The sequence below is a fragment of the Xenopus laevis genome, chromosome 4S (assembly GCF_017654675.1).
Source record: "Xenopus laevis strain J_2021 chromosome 4S, Xenopus_laevis_v10.1, whole genome shotgun sequence".
NCBI lineage: Eukaryota > Metazoa > Chordata > Amphibia > Anura > Pipidae > Xenopus > Xenopus laevis.
The window spans coordinates 76,401,273-76,424,847 of record NC_054378.1 but is presented as its reverse complement, the minus strand read 5'-3'; the positions used below and the strand labels follow the sequence as shown (position 1 = coordinate 76,424,847).

General features: G+C 37.5%; 1 protein-coding gene across 14 annotated transcripts in view; it reads right to left on the bottom strand.

Moving 5' to 3' along the window:
* The window catches only part of osbpl9.S (oxysterol binding protein like 9 S homeolog), an 87,121-nt gene that overhangs the window by 40,075 nt on the left and 23,471 nt on the right, over positions 1-23,575 (bottom strand). For 4 of the 14 annotated variants that reach the window (XM_041561467.1, XM_018260890.2, XM_041561470.1 and 1 more), the window contains exons 5-7: positions 6,632-6,730; positions 3,279-3,326; positions 1,178-1,207 (exon numbers count right to left, since the gene is read on the bottom strand). In XM_041561467.1, the coding sequence (XP_041417401.1) occupies positions 1,178-1,207; positions 3,279-3,326; positions 6,632-6,730 (177 nt within the window). Of the gene's footprint in view, positions 1-1,177; positions 1,208-3,278; positions 3,327-6,631; positions 6,731-12,690; positions 12,822-23,575 lie in introns of those variants that run through there. The other 10 variants (XM_041561468.1, XM_018260891.2, XM_018260893.2 and 7 more) reach the window with 7 other exon arrangements.

Here is a 23,575-nt window from a genome sequence, read left to right as displayed (position 1 = left end):
CTCGAAGTTGATGTCTCTGCATGCCTTACATATTGGTTCACTATACAGTCTACTTTCCATGTTTTTAAAAACAAGGAACGCAGTAGAAAATAATTGTTTTCTAAACTCATCAATTGCCAATATAGATCCCTTTAAACATGTGGGGCATAAAGTGCACATAATTAGCCCTTGCCTTATACATTAGTCTCTATTTAAAAGGCACACTATGGCTAGTGCCACATGTAGCACTAAAAACCTTTTCATAGTTTTTTCTATGAAATATGCATAAGAACACATTTTGACTATGTGGTTGTTTGCTCTCACTAGATTTATTACATATATGAATTCATAGAGTTAAAAACATATAAGGATGCCACCGTTGAGAGGTCTTTACTTTGGCAGAAGGTGCTTTTAGATGAGATGGTCTTACTTTCATTATTCTATCTAACAAAATCTTAGGCTAGGACCAAACAGGTGAGTATGTCTTTCAGTGCATAGCTAGCTCTAGCTTATACAAGTTACGTTTGCTCATTTCATTTGGCAGTTACAGGGGTTGTTCACCTTTGAGTTAACTTTTAGTATGATGTAGAGAGTGAGACAATTTGCAATTGGTTTTCATTTTTTAATATTTGTGTTTTTTTTAGTTATTTAGCTTTTTATTCAGCAGCTCTCCAGTTTGCTGTTTCAGCAGTCTGGTTTATAGAGTCCAAATTCCCTAGCAACCATGCATTGATTTGAATAAGAGATTGGAATATGAATAGCAGAGGCCTCAATAGAAAGACGAGTAATAAATAATAACAATAATTTAGTAGCCTTACAGAGCATTTATTTTTAGTTGGGGTCAGTGACCCCCCCCCCCCCCCATTTGAATGCTGAAAAGAATCAGAAGAAGGCAAATAATTAAAAAACTTGAAAAAATTAAGAGCAATTGAAAAGTTGCTTACAATTGGCCATTGAAGAACATACTAAAAGTTAACTTAAAGGTGAACCACCCCTTTAAGTGCATGCCAATTTTCTTCAGGGTGTCATAACTTTTTTCCAGGGACTTAAATGTAAGACCAATACATTGGTTTCAAATAAATTATGCACATGATTTTAATTTCTAGTTTGCATTTTTGTGACATAGGTTAAATCACGCACATTTTAATTAATACACAGAAAACTGTTTAAAGTAAATGAGTTCAGTTTAGAAACTTACACAAGTAGTATCCTTGAGATTTTCAATTTTCTGCAGGGGAAAAATGGCATTATTAGTGCGTAACAAGATTCTGTTATACAATTCCTACAGAAGGCGTGGCTGGCCTTTTGGCGATTTTTGGCTTTTAAACAGCTTAGTGATTAAAGTACCACATTGCATGCCCTGTGGAATATATAAAATGTGAAACTGACCTTTAGCTTAAAGCAAAGTAGGAAAAAACTGTTCTGTTCTCAGTGTTTAAGAAAGCTAGTAGCAAGTAGGTTAGTTATGTGTGAAACAACTCTTAGACCATCCACTATTTAAAACAGACATATGCAATACATATAAAACAGAATGGTTTTATATAATATATAAAAAGTAGAAAGAATCACTGACAAGAGGTAAGCAATGCCATGTTGTAGTCGTTCCAGACTTCCTACTATCTTTCTTACAGGGGAAAGAGAGGCAAATGTCTCTTCTCCAGAACTGCAGAGCTCCTATTTTTTAAGACAGTGGCACACAGAAAAACTTTGATTGCCTCTTCTAAATGTGCCATCAAAAAGCTTACTACTGTTCTTAGGTTCGGTTAATTCTAGCTCTTTAGTTCTACAGCTCTGCACCCTCAAATGACTCCCAAAAATTCAAGTTCAATACAAATTGTCAGACACTGACTGGTGCAAGGGACGTACAAGTTATGTACCTTGTTGGCAAAAACTGCCTAGAAAATGGGACTTTTATTTTTAATACCAGCCAAAGCTAGTGATTTACCAGATAGGCAAGTTAATACCGGCCAGGTGGCAACTCTAGTTGGGAAGTGTACATACAATACATACATTCTTGTAGGTACGACGACAATGACAACGAGTATGCGTTTAGCCAGGATGTTTCTGCACATGGACTAATGCAGTCAGGGCCAGAACTAGTGGTGCAATGGTGAAGGGGGTGCCGGGCACATACAGTACCTCTTCCCTTCACTTCATCCTAATCCGGGCCCTCTTCCACACACTATGGGGTAGATTTATTATGTAGTGTAAAAAATAGCAGAATAATTTGCCACACAGTGCCATGTAAAATATGGCGTAGAAATAGCATAATTTTTTTATGCACTTTTCCTTAGAGCAACTTTGAGTGTTTACTTTGAGCGTTTATCCACAGGTCATCGTGGCCATAGCCTAAACTCTCTCTTAACCCTTTAAATGCAGAAGAACGTAGAATCTACATTTTGAGTATAAAAATACCACAGAACGTAGATTCTACGTTCTGCTGCACTTCCGGGCCAGGGGCGGCTTTTGAAGCCTCTATAGCAACTTCCCCATTCGCTCTGCAGCCCCTAGGTAACGAGCGGAGCAAGGGGATTGGGGGGAAGGAGCCCTGGGGTGCGACAGGCATAGAAGAGGGGCAGGCAATTAATTTTGACTTTCCATTGAGCACTTCCTAGATGCCACTGCTCTCCCCACATTCCCCCAGTACTCTTCACCATTTAATTGTGTAACCAGTGCATGGGGATGGAGATCATTACCCTAAAGAATTTGTTGAAACTAGGTTGAATTCATCCAACCCTCAACTTTAACAAGGGCCCCAGTCCCTGAACTAGCCAAACTTTTTCATATGACTGTATACGTATTGCTATTGAAAGCAGTATTTATCTGTCCCCTTCTATTCTCTGCCCTGAGTGCTCAGGCTGTTGATACAATGTAAGACAAGGCAGTTGATTAATAGAACTGTCTTTGCTGGGGAACCAAGACTTTTCCAACAATCTTTAAAAAGTAACAACCAGGAGTTAACCAAATGCTGCCTTCAATAGCAATTGCTTTTACAAATAACTTTAAAAGCACTGACAATTTTTAATAAATGTATATTGCAAGGTTACTTTTCTGTTACTAGGCAAATTTTTATTTTGAGTTTGACTTGCCCTTTAAAATGCTGGTGAGGTGAAATGACCAAATGCTAAAGCTTATTATATAATGTAATTACTCTGTGAACGTCTGCCCCAGCTAAAATAACTAAACAATTAACAGGTACAGAATAAACAAAAAGTTGTGCTACAGAGAGTACAACATTAATTTGAGTTCAAACAACAGTAATACAGACAGCTGGTCCAAATGCAAAATGGGTTACTTGCCTTTCTCTGTTCATCATCTTTGCAGCTTTGGATTTTTTCATCAAACAGCTGAAGAAAATAAAAAAGCAAAAAATGCAATTATATCATTAGTTTAGATATTATCGTGTAAACATTTGAAATTGTATTAATATATAAAACACTCACACACCTATCAAAGCTACATATAAATAAAACATTAGTGAATATTTTTTGCTGCATACTCTCAGAAATATTTGTTTTGCCCTTTATATTATTAATGGCTTGTCTATAGCAAATATGTTATCAGATGGGGATGAAAACCTTCTGGAAAGTTAAAGCAAGAGAATCATGGTATGGGACCTGTTACCTAGAAGTCTCGGTACCCAAGGTTTTCCAGATTAGGGGTCCACTAATTTAGATCAGCATAGGTCTACTATAAAATCATTTAAACATTAAATCCAATAGGATAGTTTTACCTCCAATTAGAATTAATTATATCTTAGTTGGGACCAAGTACAAGGTACTTTTTTCTTCTTATCATTATTACAGAGAAAATAAAATGATTTTTGAAAATTATTTTATTAAAATGTTATTTTATTAAAATGTAGTTAACATAAATGCTAGAAACCTCATAGTGTGATCAGCAGAGTTGTTTTAATAAAAAGGGCAAAAGGCCCACCAGGAACCACCAACACAAGATCTTTCATCTTCTATAAATAAAACTTTAGGATTTCCAAATTTACCAAAGGAATATTTTACTAATAAAAAGTGGATACCTTTGGGGGAGATGATTTTTCTTTTGGTGGCACATGTATAGGTGGGATTTGAGGTCCTGCTAGTTTGTTAGCAATGAGCACAAAAGAGGATATTTTGCTCTATGGCTTTCTTTCTAGCCTGCTTTATTATATTCAAGCTCACCTGCTTGTTGCAAGCACTGAATTATGGTGCAGACAAAAAGATCTTTGGAATCAATAACTTAAAATTGCCCTAGTGATCTGCATTTCTCTAAACAGACCTGGTGTTTCAGTTGGAGTCATTGCAGCCCAGTGCAACCACAGGTCGTTTTCAGCCAAGACTTCAGCCCAAACACAACTATGCAGCATCTCATTACAAAAATAACTTATGTAACTAGAGGTCAAACTCAAAGACCAGCAATCACAGAAACACAAAACACAGATACATTCTCTTGATAATCTGGTTGTAACACAATGAGAAATTAATAAAACTATCCTCAAAGGGATAGAAGTGTAACAAAGCAGTTTCATGACTTTCATGTTGTGCATAAAGTACTTCAGATTTTTGCATGAACCAGTGCAGGTGTTGCAGAACCTAGGGGCACATTTACTTAGCTTGAGTGAAGGATTAGAATGAAAAATACTTAGAATTTGAAGTTTTTTTCGGCTACTTCGACCATCGAATTGGCTACTTTGACCTTCAACTTCGAATCGAATGATTCTAACTAAAAATCGTTCGACTATTCGACCATTTGATAGTCGAAGTACTGTCTCTTAAAAAAAAAACAAAAAAAAAACTTGCCACCTAAAACCTACCGAGCACCAATGTTAGCCTATGGGGAAGGTCCCCATAAGCTTTCTAAGTAATTTCTGATCGAAGGAAAATCGCACAACCACTGTGCTGGATCTGAAAGTCAGCTGATTTCTTTATGACCAGCTACAAAAATTAAGGGTCTCTGCAGCAAAATTTTACCTGAAGGGTAGGTGTAAAGTGCAAAAAAAATGGAGGACTGCACCCTTTTTTTTCTTTTCAAATATTGCACCCTGCCCTACAAGTAGTTAAATGACATTTACACCTTCACTTTGTAGAATTTCCCAGCAGAATACCTTTGATAGTACACAAACAAAGAAAAGGGAAGCTTCTACCAGACTGGGTGTGTTAAGCTTGCATTCTGATGTGTAGGCTGCATATGAATGTCACTTTCATTTTGTTTTCATGGGTATAATAGTGTGTGTGTGTGTGTGAGTGTGTGTGTGTGTGTGTGTGTGTGTGTGTGTGTGTGTGTGTGTGTGTGTGTGTGTGTGTGTGTGTGTGTGTGTGTGTGTGTGTGTGTGTGTGTGTGTGTGTGTGTGTGTGTGTGTGTGTGTGTGTGTGTGTGTGTGTGTGTGTGTGTGTGTGTGTGTGTGTGTGTGTGTGTGTGTGTGTGTGTGTGTGTGTGTGTGTGTGTGTGTGTGTGTGTGTGTGTATATATATATAAAAAACGCACACCATCCATCATTTAGTTAAAGATTAGATCATCTATCTGGGTGCTACCTTAAAAAAGTTGTATTATCCACTATCCAAGAAGAAAGGTGTTATTTTTAATAAGTTAAAACTTCATGTTATTTTAATAATTTATTTAATAAACATGAAGTTTTAACTTATTAAAAATCCTGGTGTGCACCTTTCTTCTTGGATAGTATATATATATATATATATATATATATATATATATATATATATATATATATATATATATATATATATATATATATACAGCTATAGTCAGGTGATCCCACTGGTGGCTAATAAAAAGGCAACCAAGTTTGGGAGTTTTACTTTGAAAGCAGCAAGTAAGTTGCAAGTACAACTTAGTCCCTGTGTAAAATGTATAACGAAGCATTAGAATTCTTAAAGGGATCCTGACATCGGAAAACATGTTTTTTTTCAAAACGCATCAGTTAATAGTGCTACTTCAGCAAAATTCTGCTATATATATATATATATATATATATATATATATATATATATATATATATATATATATATATATATATATATATATATATATATATATATATATATATATATATATATATATATATAGATTTGAGTTGTGGACAGCACTCCGTTTGAAAACAATACCTGGGTGCACGGTAAAGAAATATATATATATATATAGAAAGAAAGACCAGCAACACCAGGGTTTTGCAAAAAATTGAAAAAGTGTTATTGCATATGTATCCGACGTGACGTTTCGATCCCTATTGGGACCTTTCTCAAGGTAAAATCTGCCAAACAATTCACCATATATATACCCCTCCCCTCATTAATTCATACAGGAAGTGACTCAATTCTCATTTTGCATCTTAATTTAACAAGTGCATGATATATGCAAAATATAAGGTGCTTATTATTACCAACGTTTCGGTCCACTTTTGGACCTTTATCAAGGATAATCCTTGATAAAGGTCCAAACGTGGACCGAAACGTTGGTATACACAGTGGAATACAAGATTATTGACCAGTAATATTGGAGTGCTTATCTTCCTTTTATTTACACACACACAGTTGACAATAATACAGCACACACCAAACAATGACATTACATTATCAGGTAGAAAATGCAATAGCAATGGGGTTAAAGCAAATTCAGTTTGTGTGAGCTACAAGGAACTTACCTTGATCTGATCTATGAGAATTTGTAGGTATGCATCAGACTCTGCAAGCTTCTTATCGAAGTCCTGAACACTTGGAACAAATCCTGAATCCCCACCCTGCTGAATCAAAGTTACACAAAATATTTACGTAGAAACAGTGTTAATTAAAAAAGAAATGAACTCAGCCAAACCTTACAATATACCATACCTCCCAACATTTTGGAAATAGAAAGAGGGACAAAAAGATTGGCCGCGCTGAGCCCATTTTGGCCACACCCCCAATTACCATGTTCATTTTACAAAATTTGCCAGGTTATGAAAGTTTCAACACACTTCTGTGGTTTTTATGTGTTATTACACTTTTGCTAATAAAGGTGAATTGCCCTTTAAGCTGCAAGTCACTGCAAGTCAGTTTCCCCAAGAGACCTGCTTATCTTAAATTGTTACAATTGTTTCTTTGCTTATCTTAAATTGTTACAAAATTATCTAAGTGCATCTGCCAAGTATTCTGGGCTCTCTGTCAAAAGCCAATAAAGTTAGAAACTATGTATCTTTTTCTGCCTGTTCAGTACATGGGATCAAAGAGAATGTCGGGACATTTCAGTAACGAACAATAGACTACAGGTTGAGCTGTCAAAATCAGGACTGTCTGATCTTCAGTAATGCAACTAATATAAAGGCAAAGTGGTCTTTAGAGCACTACAACTGTCCGATAAAGTAAGACTATGGCATAACAAATAAAATTATTTAAAATAGTGCAAAACACAGGCAATGGCACCGTGATTTTGCCCACAATGCACCATACCTCAGTTAAACCTTGCATTCTTATGCACAAATCTTTTCAGGTTTCAGAATCTAGCACAAAGCATCATGCCTCTTTCTGTATTTTACACTGCCTCTACCTATTAGAACTACTGGAGATTCATCACTCAGGGCTCCCACGGCCTGATGCTACCTCACATCAGGGCACAAGCTGGAAGCAGAGCCTAACATCTTTATATGTGTATGCACTTTCTGTCTATTGCCACTTCCCATAATGTTATATGGTAAATGCACTGCTGAAGTCAGAAGTGACTGAAAAAGACCTCCACTCTTTTGTATATTAAGAGGTTGAGATATGATAACTCATATTTTCTGCAAATTATATGGAGGGGCAGAGAATATCAGAAAAGATCAATGGCAAGTTTTTTATCATCATATTTTTCTAATAACAATTCCCACTAACAAAATAGCAAATTCATAAGTGATTTCATTGTGATATTTCACAAGTGATATTCATTGTGGCCCTGAACCAAGTTATTGATGAATAAGTAAACTGCGTTTATCACATTCTAAGAAATCGAAATCTCTTCAGTCCTACAAGATTATTACAGATTATGCAGTAAACAGCAAAATAATAATTCATGTATTCATTAGAACATAGCTGCCAATGCACAAGTTAATTTCACCTGTGGGCTAAACTGGTGATTTCAGTTGTTTACTTTTTGCTACTAGAGATTTGATCCCAAATGGAATTGACCACTGAAATAAACCACACAGCTTGTACATGGACCAATGCACCAATTAGGCACTATGATCAGTGTTCCCGAGTAGGTATGCATAAGGGAATCAAATTATTTGACCCACTTACAAAGAGCAATGTTGACTATGAAAATCAAACAGCAAAACGGTAAGCCATTTTTTAAAAAATGGCCTTAAATGGCAATTATTAGTATTGGCTATGACACTCCCTGGTAAACTAAGCTCACTAAGCATTTCCAATAAAACATCAGGATTATTAAGCAAATGCTGCTGCAGTGCTAATTGTGTAGTTAGTCAAATACCAAGTAAACATCTGATGAAATCTCTGCAGGTCTGTAGAATATATTGGCACTTTATAAAGAAGAGTTAAAAAAAAACAGGGGGTATGTAAAATTAGGGTTTGTAAAAACTAAAAAATAAATAAATAATAATAAAAAAAATAAAAAATAAATTATATATATATATATATATATATATATATATATATATATATATATATATATATATATATATATATATATATATATATATATATATATATATATATATATATATGGGGAAAAATCACTCACAGGGGAAAATAAATGTTTTGAATGAAAATGGGGCAAAATTATGACGCATAATATACAAAAAATTTGGGAAAGGCTCCCACGGAAATGCATTAGATGCACGACTCTGTTCTGTAAAAAAAATAAATAAATACAGTTTTGTTTTTACAGAAAATCCCATTGGCATTCCCATATGCTGGGGATTCCTTAATGTTTCATCTTTCAAAGATTAAATCAAGCAGATCTGTTTACATAACAAACAGAATGTGTCATCCAATACTGCAACATAAAAGTAGCGCAGAGATTAATAAACATTCTGCTGAGCAGCACTTTAATCCCTGGTGTAATGCTCCTAGTACTGTGTGGTTTAGGGCTGCACTGCAATCTGTCGAAAAAGGTTTAGCCAGCTAAAATAGAAGTTTTTACAGAAGCCGCTAGGACATATGCCTCTGCAAATGCAGCATGTGTGGGCAATCTATTTTTGGGGCAACTGCAGTCCATAAAGTAATTTTGTGTTAGAAGAGCTTTTTTCCTGTGATTAATCAATAAATTACAAGTATAAAGGGTCAAAACAAGATACAAGTGTCTTTCAGGATATATATTATACATTATATAGTTATGAGTATATAACTATGTAGTTTGTATGATGGGATATTGAGAATTTCAACAAAGATGTTTTTATGCCCTAGAAGCATTTTAAAGATTGTGTTGTATTCACAACAGCAAAAGAAATTCTGTACTTAAAATTTCTCAAAAAAGTGAACCATGTGGTTTTAAAAGCATGCTATTACTTTACGGTTAAAAAGAGCAAAAACATATGCTTGGTTTATATTCTTGTTAAGTATACTCAAGGCATTCCTCCATCAAGGGATTTGTGGAATTAAAATCTTAAAAAACTAACAATTTTTGCATGAATCCACATCCTGTCGCAGACATCTAAACCCTGATGTCCATCCTTTCACATTTCCTCCCCATACTAAGCAACCTGCACCACTAGGCATTCTTTGTGAATCTAATGGAACCACTGCAATGTCCTATTTTTGGAAACATACATTTTAGTTATATATTATGTGAAGCACACAAGGTTTAGTCAAGCAAATTAAATCTAAGTGCCTTTCTTCCTGTAAATTCTATCTACACAAACATGTTATATAAGTGGTAAGTAAAAATGTTATTAAAGACATTTTATAGATTTTGTAGCTACTTAATTAGTCTGAATCAATACATTTAAATCAGGACTAGCAGTAAAAATATATTAGATAAACAAAGTTGTTCACAAATAGATTTGAGAAATGCATTATATTTAAAAAAAAAAAGACAGGTGACTAAGAAAATGCAAATTACAGTTATGTAATAACTGTATATCCATTTTATGTGTTGGCATACAGGTAGACAGAAAATGGTAGTCCAACATCAAATGGTAACTCACCAAGTAATGGAAGAGGCCCAGGTGCACTGCCTGAGCTTTCAGCAAGGGGAGCGATCCAAACCAGAAATTTGTAGAGCAGGCACTTATAAGGCAAACTTCCACCAGGCAATAGAATTAAGTAAAAATATATTTATATATAATCCTACGGGTTTTATGTTACAAAAAGGTATTCATATGACTAAGTGTGCGTAAGGTCATAATGATTTGACATAATAAATATATTTTTACTTAATTTTATTGCCTGGTTTAAGATTGGCTGCTCTACAAATTTCTGTTTTTGATACTCTCAAATACACACTGGTATGTAAGAGCTCTTAAGGTGGCCAAACCGACAAAGTGTACGAGGGATATCTGACAGTTTACAAAAAAAGCAACAGGTAGAGCCACGGCTCCTTCCACTTATGCTGAAAGCTACATTGGCAGACGACATTTTCAAACCTTCCTGATTCTCAAACCGGCTGATATCAGTACTATATGGATAATGATCAGAAAAGGCAGGCAAACTTATACATGCACAGAAAATCATAAAAATGTAGCTTCCTCCAATTTTATTTGTGAGTAAATGGCCACCTTTAGCTAGCTAGTTCATTGTGGAGCTTTTAAAGTTAAAGCAGGTAGAGACTAATGCTTGCAGCCACAATCAATGTTGCTATCTGAATATCTTGAATAGATTTTTTTGGTGTTACTTTAACTTAAGACTTGTAAGGTAAAGCAGTGTCAGACTGGCATACCCAGGCCCTATTGGAAGAACTGAGTCAAGGGCCCACAGCTCCCTTCCCTACACGATTCCCCACTACTGTACCCAGGACAATGGGGCCCACTGGGTTTTCCCTTATGCCCCAGTCCGACCCTGAGCAAATATATGACAGCCAGCACCTTGCCCAGCAGAGATTTTTTTTATATTTATATGCACTAATTGATATAACCATATAACAGTACTAGTCAGTACTAACATACAAAGTAATTTGGGGCACCAGTTTAGAAACAATTCAAATATACTAAAGCAGCAGGAATTCGACTGTATAGGCAATGGTTATAAAGAGCTAAAAAAAAATTAACAAGGTTTTACAAGGGCTAAGTAACACACCAGGGTTCAATGTAAAATATTGTAAAATAATGAAGAATGAATTGAAATAAAATTATTTTATTAATCCCAAAGTATATGGCTTAAAAGTAATTTAAAGCATCTCTAACAAAATCTAAATAAGAAAAGTAACAGAAAATGACTTATTGCTCACTTCCTCTTTCTTAATCCTGTGACTGAAATGTAATACAGGCAGGTTACTCATGCAAACTGACGTCTCATCCTAAAGGCTACATGCAATCAAAAAGTAATAAAGTAAAAGCACCTTCTAAGTTTTCTTAAAGGGGTTGTTCGTCTTCGAACATTTTTTTCCGTTCAGTACAGTAAAAGAGTTGCTAATATCCACAGATACTGCTGAGAAATGTATCAACTAAATGTATCAACTGAATGTATCCAATTGTAACAGTCCAGAATGCTCCTGGATCACAGAGCTGCCAGACAAACACTAGAGACAGGAACATTAAACTTTAAACTGAAATTTTGGGAAACCGGTAATACTACAACACTACAGCTATTGAACTATAATCATGGAAGACAGAATTGTAAGAGCAACAGCACCACCAATTAGAATCTCAACCAAATAAAACTATGATACACACACCATATCAAGGAAATTATATCAATAAGGGTGAAGACTCACAGAGCTGCTAGTAGCAGCTATGCGTGACGGCTACAAAACAGAAAATAGTGGTAATCTGGCTTTGCTTAAATACTATGTGTGGTTTAGCAGAGACAATTTTTAGTATTGTATATGACAGGGTATTTTTGGGGTATTTTGTAGCTGCTACTAGTAGCTCCATGTGTCTTCACCCTATGACAGAAAGAACTCACATTGGCCAAATTGTATTAATACAAGCACATCTAAAATTACTTCTACTCTGTTTTATTTTCATCTAGTAAGATTGTTTATCATTCTAAAACTAAAAAATATCACGCAACCCAAGAGCTGCTAATTGTTTATCCCCAAAGGAAACATGAAATGTTGAGGCATAAAATCTTAATTAAGTGTCCATGATATGTAAAGAAGAAATACTAAATGAGGAAGAAGATGATCATTTTATAGACTTCTAAAGTAATATGTTCAGATTGCTTGAATAACCCAAGACCACATTTGAAATAAACATTTTTGAAGAAGTACCTTGAAATATCAAAGCAACAATGGCATCAAAGCAAGTATAAACCCCAAACTGCCCCACTAATAAACAATTTCTCTTAATCCCATAGCTGCTCTCATGGTTTTCACAGGACAATTCAACAATGACAGTTTCCACTCAACATAAACTGTTAATAGATTAAAATTCAAATTCATTTTGCCCGTCTTCATATGAACAATGTAGCCTTTCAGACATTTCACTCAGTCCTAGTAATTAAACAAGGAGGTTCATTGGCAGAGAGGTCAACTGCTCTGCCCTTCGCACTCTAAATCACTCTTGAAAACAAACGATGAAATCTCGGCACCGACGTACCATAACAAGAAATGCTGCCTGCTGTTACTTACACTGCCCCAGCCTTCCACTGCCATCCTGCTTACAGCTCCTTGCCTCTGCAAAGCAAGAATGCCTTCAGAAACGACATGTTTTGATTTTTCCCCAGGGAGGTAAATTGGTTTTACTTACAAGCTGAAAATATCCAGCTACTTCCTCTGCTTTTTTTCCCACTAGCAAGCAGCAGCTGACCTCCTCCTGCTCACCAATTGGCCGGAGAGAGCTTACATTCACAATGAAAGAGAGCAGTGCTGGTTGGTGGTTTGCATACCATGTGACCCTACGCACTGTGTAGCACTACACTGAGGGGAAAATGCCAGATCTGATTCACGTAATGCTCCACTTTGTATCCACCCAAAGAATTAATGCATTTGTTGCCACTGGCACTATGAAATAAACTAGAGGAAGCAAATGAGCTAGTTTATTTCTCCTTTACATGCATGTTCTTAAACAGAAAGGCTTATGGAAAAAAAAGAAGTTGCAGAGCTGTGGTAAAATCTTGTCAGCCATGTGTTACATAATCCCCTTTTATCTGAATAAATTCTGGTATCCAACAGGCCTAGACTGGCAGTTAAAATAGACCTTGCCATTTCAAGTACACAGAGGCCCAAACAGCCCCTCCACTGGAGGTATCTTGCAGCACATATACTTTTTTTTTTTGATGTGCAGTGATATACAGTGAATGGAGTCACCAATGAAAAGGATCTTTATAATTGGCAGCATACATACACATTGCGATTTTATGAAAAAGCAGATGGATCAAGATCAAGTAGAGTTGAAATCCTGTCCGGGATTTTAAGTACAGTGTTAACAAATGACAGAGATACGTTTCTAAGTACCCACAGTAAGGCTAGCATTTAATCGCACACAGCAGGAATGCAATTTCTCATAAAGCAGCAGCAGACCTACTCTGCCATCACACTTAAATTTTCTTTTTAAACATTTACCATCTAGCAAGTTATCAATACAGGGTAAAGCTCCACCTTCAGATGAAACTCAGGTATATTTAACTTTTAGTATGTTTTTATAGTTTTTAAATTATTGCCATCCCCTTCTGACTCTTTCCAGTTTTCAAATGGGGGTCACTGACCCCCATCAAAAAAAACAAATGCACAATTGGAATCGATAGATCTAGATATTATCATATTGTGATATTGTATAATGTGCGTTCTGCTGGACTGCCTTTATCTTGATTGTCTTATATGTTATTGGCAATGTGATCACTGTACTAAAAATAAAAAATAAAACAAAAAACAAATGCTTGTAAGGCTACACATTTATTGTTATTGCTACTTTTTATTACTCATCTTTCTATTCAGGTCCTCCCCTATCCATCTTCCAGTCCTTATTAAAATCAATGCTTGCTAGGGTCATTTGAACCCTAGCAACCAGACTGCTGAAATTGCAAACTGTGAAGCTGCTGAATAAAAAGCTAAATTACTAAAAAACCACAAATAATGAAAAAAATAAAAGACAACTGCAAATGGTCTCTGATTAACATGCTCTACATCAGGGTTCCCCAATGTTTTAAACCTGTGAGCCACATTCAATTGTAAAAAGGGTTGGGGAGCAACACAAGCATTAACAAAAGTTCCAGGGGATGCCAAATAAGAGCTGTGGTTGTATACTGGTAGTTGGACTAGAAGCCAACAGGAGGCTTAGTTTGCAGCACATATGGTTTTTAAGCACCTAAAGAATACTGCCAAGCCTGGAATTCAACAATATGCACCTACTTTGAGACCACTGGGAGCAACATCCAAGGGGTTGGTAAGCAACTTTTGGGCATGAGTCACTGTTTAGGAAACACTGCTCTACAGCATACTACTCAAATCCCTTTAAGATAATACACAGTAGTTTGGATATATATGTTTTGCTACTGAGCCACACCATAGGCACTGACCTAATTTAGGAGCCATGTGAAATTGCTAAAGTGGGGTATTAGTTGGCTGGACCTTTGGGCTAGTACCGACACCCAGTGGAATTGGTAACTTTTTAAAAAGTGTTTCTGAGGTTTGAACTTTCATTTGATTAGCATAAGATCAGAAATAGTTGTTAATCCTAGAAAGAGGCTGAGAGAACCATTATATAAATCTGTCGGGAACCATAAACATAAATATAAGAAAAAATGTTATAAAACACCAAAAAATTATTTTCAGAACTTCATTCTCCCAGCATATTAAATGTTAACAGGTTGCTGCAGTGTTAGCCAAGTGGAAACGATTATTCATTAAGCATCAGTTGCCAAACACAAGCCTGCATGCAGCTCAACGGGCTGCCAGCCAGACTGAGTGTTACTTTGTTTGTGGCTCCCAAGCATGGTATCTGCTAGTGCTAACATCATCAGAATTTCCAGGCTGGATGGAAAACTTTTCAGTTGACTTGCTAGTCTTCACACATGCACATTAGAAATACAAAAACATTTGTGACAATAGTGAGTAAAACATAAGTGAAGTTATCTAGATAACAAGAAAGCCTGTGATATGCATAACTGAAATTTGTATTTATTCTTCCTCAAAGGGGAACTATTGCAAAAAGGTTAATTTAATATAAGATTCATCGTACTGAAATAAGAAACTTTGTAAATACAATCAATTAAAATAAGATGAATTAGAGCTCACTCAAATAACGGATTCCAGTACAAACAAAATCTAACAAAATAACTACCCTTTGCTCAAATCCTGCATGTAGAGAGACATGATGTCTGGTGATTTCAATAGAGCGAGCTCTAATACATCTTCTAGGCAAAAGGAGCCCCCTATAAAATATATTGGATCTAACTGAATGATCAATCTAATGAATATCTGACACCCAACTCCTGCATGAAAAGAGAATGAAGAGAAACAGATGCTGAGAGAGGAATAGTGAAGATAAACTTGATTATTTCAGAAACAGTACAGAATTTTTAATTGATTGTACTGAGAAAGTTTCTTATTTTAGTATGATGAAGCTTATATTAAATTTTAATTTCGCAACAGTTCCCCTTTAAAGAAGAAGGAATACCATTTTCTACTTGAGGGCGCCACAAGTTAGGCACCCAAAGTGACTATTTTACCCCGGGCCGGTGCTCCAATCAGCAGAAAACCGCACCAGCCCGGGGTTCGTCTAGTGAGCACCACAGAGCGATTCTCTTCCTGCTTCTTCGGGTCTTCTCACGGCTGCATGTGTGGTACGGCCAAAAGCTGAACTTTAACGGAAAAGTCGTCTATTTTGCTCTACTGCACATGCGTCTGCCCTGGGAAATTTAAAAATCGAAGAAGTAGAAAGAGGATCGCTCCGTGGTGCTCGCTAGGTGTCAAGTAAGTAAAAGTAGTCACTTGGGGGTGCCTAACTTTTGCCACCCCAAGTAGAAAATGATATTCCTTCTCCTTTAAAGGACAGAAAAATCACAATTACAGACTGATTGGGAAACAAGGAATACAAATGTAATGGTCTCACCTCAAAATCCAAAGGAGTGTCACATAGATACATTGTTTTTCCAACATGTTCCAAGTTGGAAAAACTGTATTTTGCATTATTTGCCTTTATATTATAACAAGGATGTAGAACAGTGCACAAATGGAAAACAAACACTTACCAGTTATTGTGGCTCACATTACATTTATAGACCACGTAGCAGACCTCTTTCAAAAGTCATTAAAACAGAAATACAGGTATGGGACCTGTTATCCAGAATGCTCGGAACCTGCAGTTTTCCGGATAATGGATCTTTCTGTAATTTGGATCTTCATACCTTAAGTCTACCAGAAAATCATGTAAACATTAAATAAAAACCCACAGGTTGGTTTTGCTTCCAATAAGGATTAATTATATATTCGTTTGGATCAAGTATAAGGTATGGTTTTATTATTACAGAGAAAAGGGAAATTATTTTTTGGATAATTTTTGGAGTTTTTGGATAATATGGAGTCTATGGTAGACGTCATTTTTGTAATTCTGAGCTTTCTGAATAACAGATCCCATACCTGTATTCCTCACATGACCAACACTAATTCTATGCTGTTAAGATCTGTGCAACAGCACTGCAAAGAGCAACTTAAAATTAAATGGGTGTTTAAGTTAACATTTACTGTGTTATAGAATGGCTAATTCTAAGCAACTTTTCAGTTGGTCTTTGTTATTTATTTTTTATACTTTTTAAATAATTGGCCTTCTTCTTCTTCTGACTCTTTCCAGTTTTCAAATGGGGTCACTGACCCCATCTAAAAACAAAAGCTCTGTAAGGCTACACATTTATAGTTATTGCTATTTTTTATTCTATTCAGGCCTCTGCTATTCATATTCCAGTCACTTTTTCAAATCAATGCTTGGTTGCTAGGGGAATTTGGACATAGCAACTGGATTGCTCAATTTGCAAATAGGAGAGCTGCTGAATAAAAAGCTCAATTAGTCAAAAAACACAAATTATAAAAAATGAAAACCTATTGCAAATTGTCTCTGAATAACACTCTCTACATCATACTAAAAGTTAATTCAAAGGTGAACAACTTTTACTACATGCTACTCCGTGTTTTAACTCACATTCTGCAACAACATTACAGAATTCAGCAATGGGTACAATTACTATTTTAGCAAGGCAACCCCATGAAGCATTAATTATCTACATTGTTCAGAATTCTACAGCCCTGCTACATATATTAAACACTAACTTACTTAAATATAACTTGAACATTATACTGACCTCTGAGAGAATACAGGTATCTGATGCCAGTCAGTTATAGATTTGCAGCTAGCAGAAGAGATGAGATCAGACGGATACAAAAGTAAAATACTCATGTACAGCTAAGTAGTCACACACTAGGAGTGTCAGAAGTCTGTGACGCAGAGGAGGAGGAATTCACCTCAAGGCAGGATACCAACCAGTCTCTTGAACATACTTGCTCAACACTCTTCCTGCGTAATATTAACCATTTCATACTAATTTCTAGCCAAGCAAAACTGCAGATCATTAGTTATTTAACTGTCTAAACAAGTCATCATTTAAATGTAGTTTCCAATAAAATCATGTTTTCATATGACTTATCTTTTATATGACAATTCACAAAATAAAAAAAGAGCAAACTAGCATTTACTCACACTACAGGAATTCCTAAAAATGCATGCCTCCCCTGCCATCAAACTTACTTTTTTTCTTATTTACAGGCAACAATAGAGTGGCAATACCCAGTGTAAAAGCTCAGATACATGTACATGTTCACATTTTGCTGGTTTCTAGTTCAAGGTATTCACCTCAGCTTGCAACAGAACCCTGCAATCGATGTAAAGTGTATTTTCAAACTTGCTTTTATTTTCTGAGCGGTCTGTTTCTTTTGCTCTCCAGCCTGAAGCTGATAATGTTATCTGGTACATATAACCAGACAGCAAACGTAGTGTTTCTTATCCTTTTAGTACAATATAGTATCTACAGCATCCACATAAAATCCATTGTATATTTCCTGTTGATTTTGAACTATGCCACACTAATGTGTTCATGGCAACATACAAAACAATTCAAAGAGCAGGCTACTAGCACTATAATGGTTAATTTGTTAATTCTGTATTTAAACTGCTCCTAGATTTAAAAGAGAGATTAAAACCAGTTAGTGGCAGATCTCCTTGATAGTAGCCTTAAGCTGGCTGTACACAGTGAGTACCGCTTGGTGAAGTTGCAGATTTAATTGATGGGCTGATTGTATCATACAATGGGGCCTATGGAGACTCATCAGATGAGGCCCGCATTATCGGGCACCTTAAAGGAGAAGGAAACCCCCAGGGCGCTAAACCCCTCCCCCCCTCCCCTGTGCTGCCCCCCCTCCCTCCTCCCCCCTGGCCTACCTGTCCCCCTGGGCAAATGCCCCTAACTTTTTACTCACCCCTCTGCGCAGGTCCTGTCCACGGAGTACGCAGTCGCCATCTTCTCCCACGCGCGTCTTCTTCCTGCTCTGATCGGCGTTTTCTGGCGCATGCGCAGTAGGAACAGGTACCGGTACGGCTCTACTGCGCATGCGCAGAATGTCACGAAGTTTTCCGATTTCACTTCGTGACATTCGGCGCATGCGCAGTAGAGCCGTACCGGTACCTGTTCCTACTGCGCATGCGCCAGAAAACGCCGATCAGAGCAGGAAGAAGACGCGCGTGGGAGAAGATGGCGACTGCGTACTCCGTGGACAGGACCTGCGCAGAGGGGTGAGTAAAAAGTTAGGGGCATTTGCCCAGGGGACAGGTAGGCCAGGGGGGGAGGAGGGAGGGGGGCAGCACAGGGGAGGGGGGGAGGGGTTTAGCGCCCTGGGGGTTTCCTTCTCCTTTAATGACACGCTTTTAAAACCTGCCCAGTAGCTTTTATCGGCCTGCTTATGGACAACTTTATTGTTACATACACTTATTAAGAGTTGCTGTGCCACTTCCCACAGACAGTGGCCATATAGGCTGCCTTACAGCTGGACATACCGTATATACTCGAGTATAAGCCGATCCGAGTATAAGCCGAGGTACCTAATTTTACCTACGAAAACTGGGAAAACTTATTTGACTCTAGTATAAGCCTAGACACAACTACAGCCCTGTCTCCCAGCAGCGCACATTCCGCCAAAGAGACCCCCCCAGCGATCAACCGGACTTCTTTGCAAAGTTGATGGTGACAGAGAATTGCCAAACGGATTACTGTGTGCATTGTCCCACTGTCCCACTACCATGTGCAGAGGGTGCTGTGTGATATTGTCATCACTGTTAATCTTTCATACAACCAACAGAGGGCGCTGTGTGATATTGCCATCACTGTTAATCCTTCATACAACCAACAGAGGGCGCTGTGTGATATTGCCATCACTGTTAATCCTTCATACAACCAACAGAGGGTGCTGTGTGATATTGCCATCACTGTTAATCCTTCATACAACCAACAGAGGGCGCTGTCTGATATTGCAGTCATTGTTATTCTTTCATATAACCAACAAAGGGCGCACTGTTATTCTTTCATATAACCAACAGATGGCGCTGTGCGATATTGCAGTCACTGTTATTCTTTCATATAACCAACAGAGGGCGCACTGTTATTCTTTGATTTAACCAACAGAGGGTGCTGTGTGATATTGCAGTCACTGTTATTCTTTCATATAACCAACAGAGGGCGCACTGTTATTCTTTCATATAACCAACAGAGGGTGCTGTGTGATATTACAGTCACTGTTATTCTTTGATATAACCAACAGATGGCGCTGTGTGATATTGCAGTCACTGTTATTCTTTCATATAACCAACAGAGGGCGCACTGTTATTCTTTGATTTAACCAACAGAGGGTGCTGTGTGATATTGCAGTCACTGTTATTCTTTCATATAACCAACAGAGGGCGCACTGTTATTCTTTCATATAACCAACATAGGGTGATGTGTGATATTACAGTCACTGTTATTCTTTGATATAACCAACAGATGGCGCTGTGTGATATTGCAGTCACTGTTCTTTCATATAACCAACAGAGGGCGCACTGTTATTCTTTGATTTAACCAACAGAGGGTGCTGTGTGATATTGCAGTCACTGTTATTCTTTCATATAACCAACAGAGGGTGCACTATTATTCTTTCATATAACCAACATAGGGTGATGTGTGATATTACAGTCACTGTTATTCTTTGATATAACCAACAGAGGGTGCTGTGTGCTATTGCAGTCACTGTTATTCTTTCATATAACCAACAGAGAGCATTGTGGGATATTGCAGTCTCTCCCCAAGTGAACTGTTGGTATAGGAATGATTAAAAGTGACTGCAATCTCAGCTACTGCCCGCTGACCCGAGTATAAGCAGAGGTAGACTTTTTCAGCACATTTTGGATGCTGAAAAACTCGGCTTATGCTTGAGTATATACGGTACATCTTCAGATCTGTTCATTTGTCAAGGCTTTGCTCTTTGCCTAATGTGATTTTCAAACTTGCTTGATGTATATGTCGCAGATTTTTTGCATGGGTCAATAATCAACTCAGTCTGGAGGGCCCAAGCATTTTATTTCACCCCATCTATTGCCAGCTTTAGCTGGTAGAACAAAGTGGATTGCATGTGGTTTCAGATAAGATCATGTCTGCTAATGCTTTGCACTGAAGAATAAAACATCACTGGCAAACATTAATTGAGAGAGACCTTGCTTCCTCCCACTTTCCATGGGATCTTTTTAATTATTGTGCATTATATATAGACTGCTGCCAAGACTGCTCATCATTCACATTATTCACAGCCCCCACTGAAGAATAAAATCGAATATTACCACATCAGTTTCATAAGGATATTAGCCACCTATTAGGCTAATGGCATACTGGGCTGTGCAGCAGCTTTTTCTGTAGAAGCAAAAAAGCAGATACACTGCTCCTTTCTGTATCTGCACTGACTGGCACAATATCAGTGACTGGCACAATATTAGTCTCTGTACAGACAATGGAGTGGGCAGCTATGAGGAAACTTGAAAATTTTGTTGCACCACTCTGCGTCTGCACACAAGCTGAGGCCATGCCTTCCAGCGTAGATACAGAAAGGACTGGATGGAAATGCAAAGTCCCGTGTGCCATTAGCCTTACTATTAATTTTAGTGCTTCTGTACCTTCCTATTAAACCATAAAATAATCACACCAAAGTTCTTCTTTTCCTATGCTAAGTCCTAACCTGCTTGGAAAAAAAAGTGAGAACTTATTAAAGGAAAACTATACCCCCAAAATGAACACTTAAGCAACAGATAGTTCATATCATATTAAGTGGCATATTAAAGAATCTTACCAAACTGGAATATATATTTAAGTAAATATTGCCCTTTTACATCTCTTGCCTTGAGCCACCATTAATTGGCTCATGTGACCTAACATGTATGGTTTGTTGGTATGTTTGTGAGTACAGTGAATCCTACGATCCCAGGGGGCGGCCCTTATTTTTTAAAATGGAAATTTTCTATTTATGATTACCCAATGGCACATACTACTAGAAAAGTATATTATTATGAAAATGGTTTATTTACATGAAGCAGGATTTTAAATATGAGTTGCTTTATGCAATATCTTTTTATAGAGACCTACATTTTTTGGGGGGTATAGTTTTCCTTTAAGGGAGAAATAAATGCACAGAATGCCCTAGTCAGAACTGAACCTAGAACTGCAGTCTTTAAATGTACTGCCCACAAGCCAGACATCAGATCAGTACATCACTGAATCCATATTCAGGCAAAGAAGCTGACCTATGTAGACCAGCTAAAAGGAAAAGTTGAATCATAGGGGGATGCCAAGTTTTCAGGCAGCCCCCAAGTGATTCTAGCCTACCCTGGGTTGTTGCACCTCTTCCCAAAACTGCAAGGTACATTTCCTCTATGTGGATATAGTTCTAGTGCCTCAGGTATCTCCTGCATTGCATTGGGCGGTTGCATGCACAGTATTTTTGTATATCACCAAAATAGTTACATAGTTAAGCTGGGTTGAAAAAAGACCAAAGTCCATCAAGTTCAACCCCTCCAAATGAAACCCAGTGTCCATTCACGAATATTGTGCTTGTCCAAGAAATCATAAAAGCCACTCTAAAAAGCCATAAGGGAAAACTATACACCCCAAATTAGTACTTAAAGGAGGAGGAAAGTCATCTTGCACTCAGGGGTGGCAAATGTTAGGTACACCCAAGTAATTGTACTTACCTGAAACCCCGGGCCGGTGCTCCTATCAGCAGAAAACGGAGCGATCCTCTTCTGGCTTCTTCTTTCTCCAAATTTTTCGGGCCAGAGGCATGCGCAAGGTGAACAAAATAGCCGACTTTTTAGTTAAAGTTCGGCTTTTCGTTCTACTGCGCATGCGCAGCCGCGCAAAGAAAGAGGAAGATGGAAGAAGATCACTCCATGGTGCTCACTGGTACCTCCCAAATGCGGCTTCTGAATTCCTGGTTGAAATTTTATAGATGTGCGGCTGCTCGCTCCACCCCTCTATAAAAGGAACCCGGAAGTCGGGAAAAACCCAACCGGCACATCACTAGTGCACTGACAAGCCAATGCAGTGACTGTCCCACACGCAACAGAAAGCAGAAGCGCATCAGCCTACACGCAGGCTGTGAAAACAACTGGTGGTGCGTCATCAGCCTAATTTGTGAGTCATCAGAAATTTATGAATGACACATATATATTGTCCGCAAAAGGGTAAAGTTACTGAGGATCCTAGACACATCAATGGCTATAGTGACAGAAATATACAGTAGAGTTCCTATTTTATGTTTTTTTAGGGGGCCAGAAAAGAATGGTGCAAAACTGGGGAAAATGTAACATCAAGAAATGCATTATATACTGGTGGGGTTGCAAAAATCTGTGTAAAATGTGGGAAAACTTAAAATCAGTGGATGCAAAATTAGGGTCATAGAGTCAGCTAAGGTTTGCCATATAGCTACAAACAAAACATAAATATGCTGAAGGGGCTCATGAATAATCAGTTCACATTTGTTTTACACATCATACAAGGTAATGTCATGTCAAACGCTCAGCTCTGTTACAAATATATTTAGCCTGCAGCATTTGCATACTTATTCAGAATTCAGTTTACATACAGTACACTATCTTTTAAGGCACTGCAAATATTGTTGTAGTGTCAGATTGCAACTCCCACAGCACCAAACAGCATGGCTAGTCTGCACCTATCCTGTACATACTAAAAAGCAAAAAATTGCACTCTATGTACGAGAAGTAATGTTAGACGGCCCATTCAGAAAACATACACTATAAGATCTGCTTGTTTAGCAAAGTCGCCAAACGAGTAGACCTTTCCCCCCATATGATATGTGACGGGAATAGGTTCAGAAGGGACATGGGCCACATCAACTATCCAATGTGGTCCTTGATTGGAAGGGAAAATAAAACCTCTCCAATCAACATCTGCACGATTTTGGCCAGATATCTGTTGGAGAGGCCTTTCTGAGG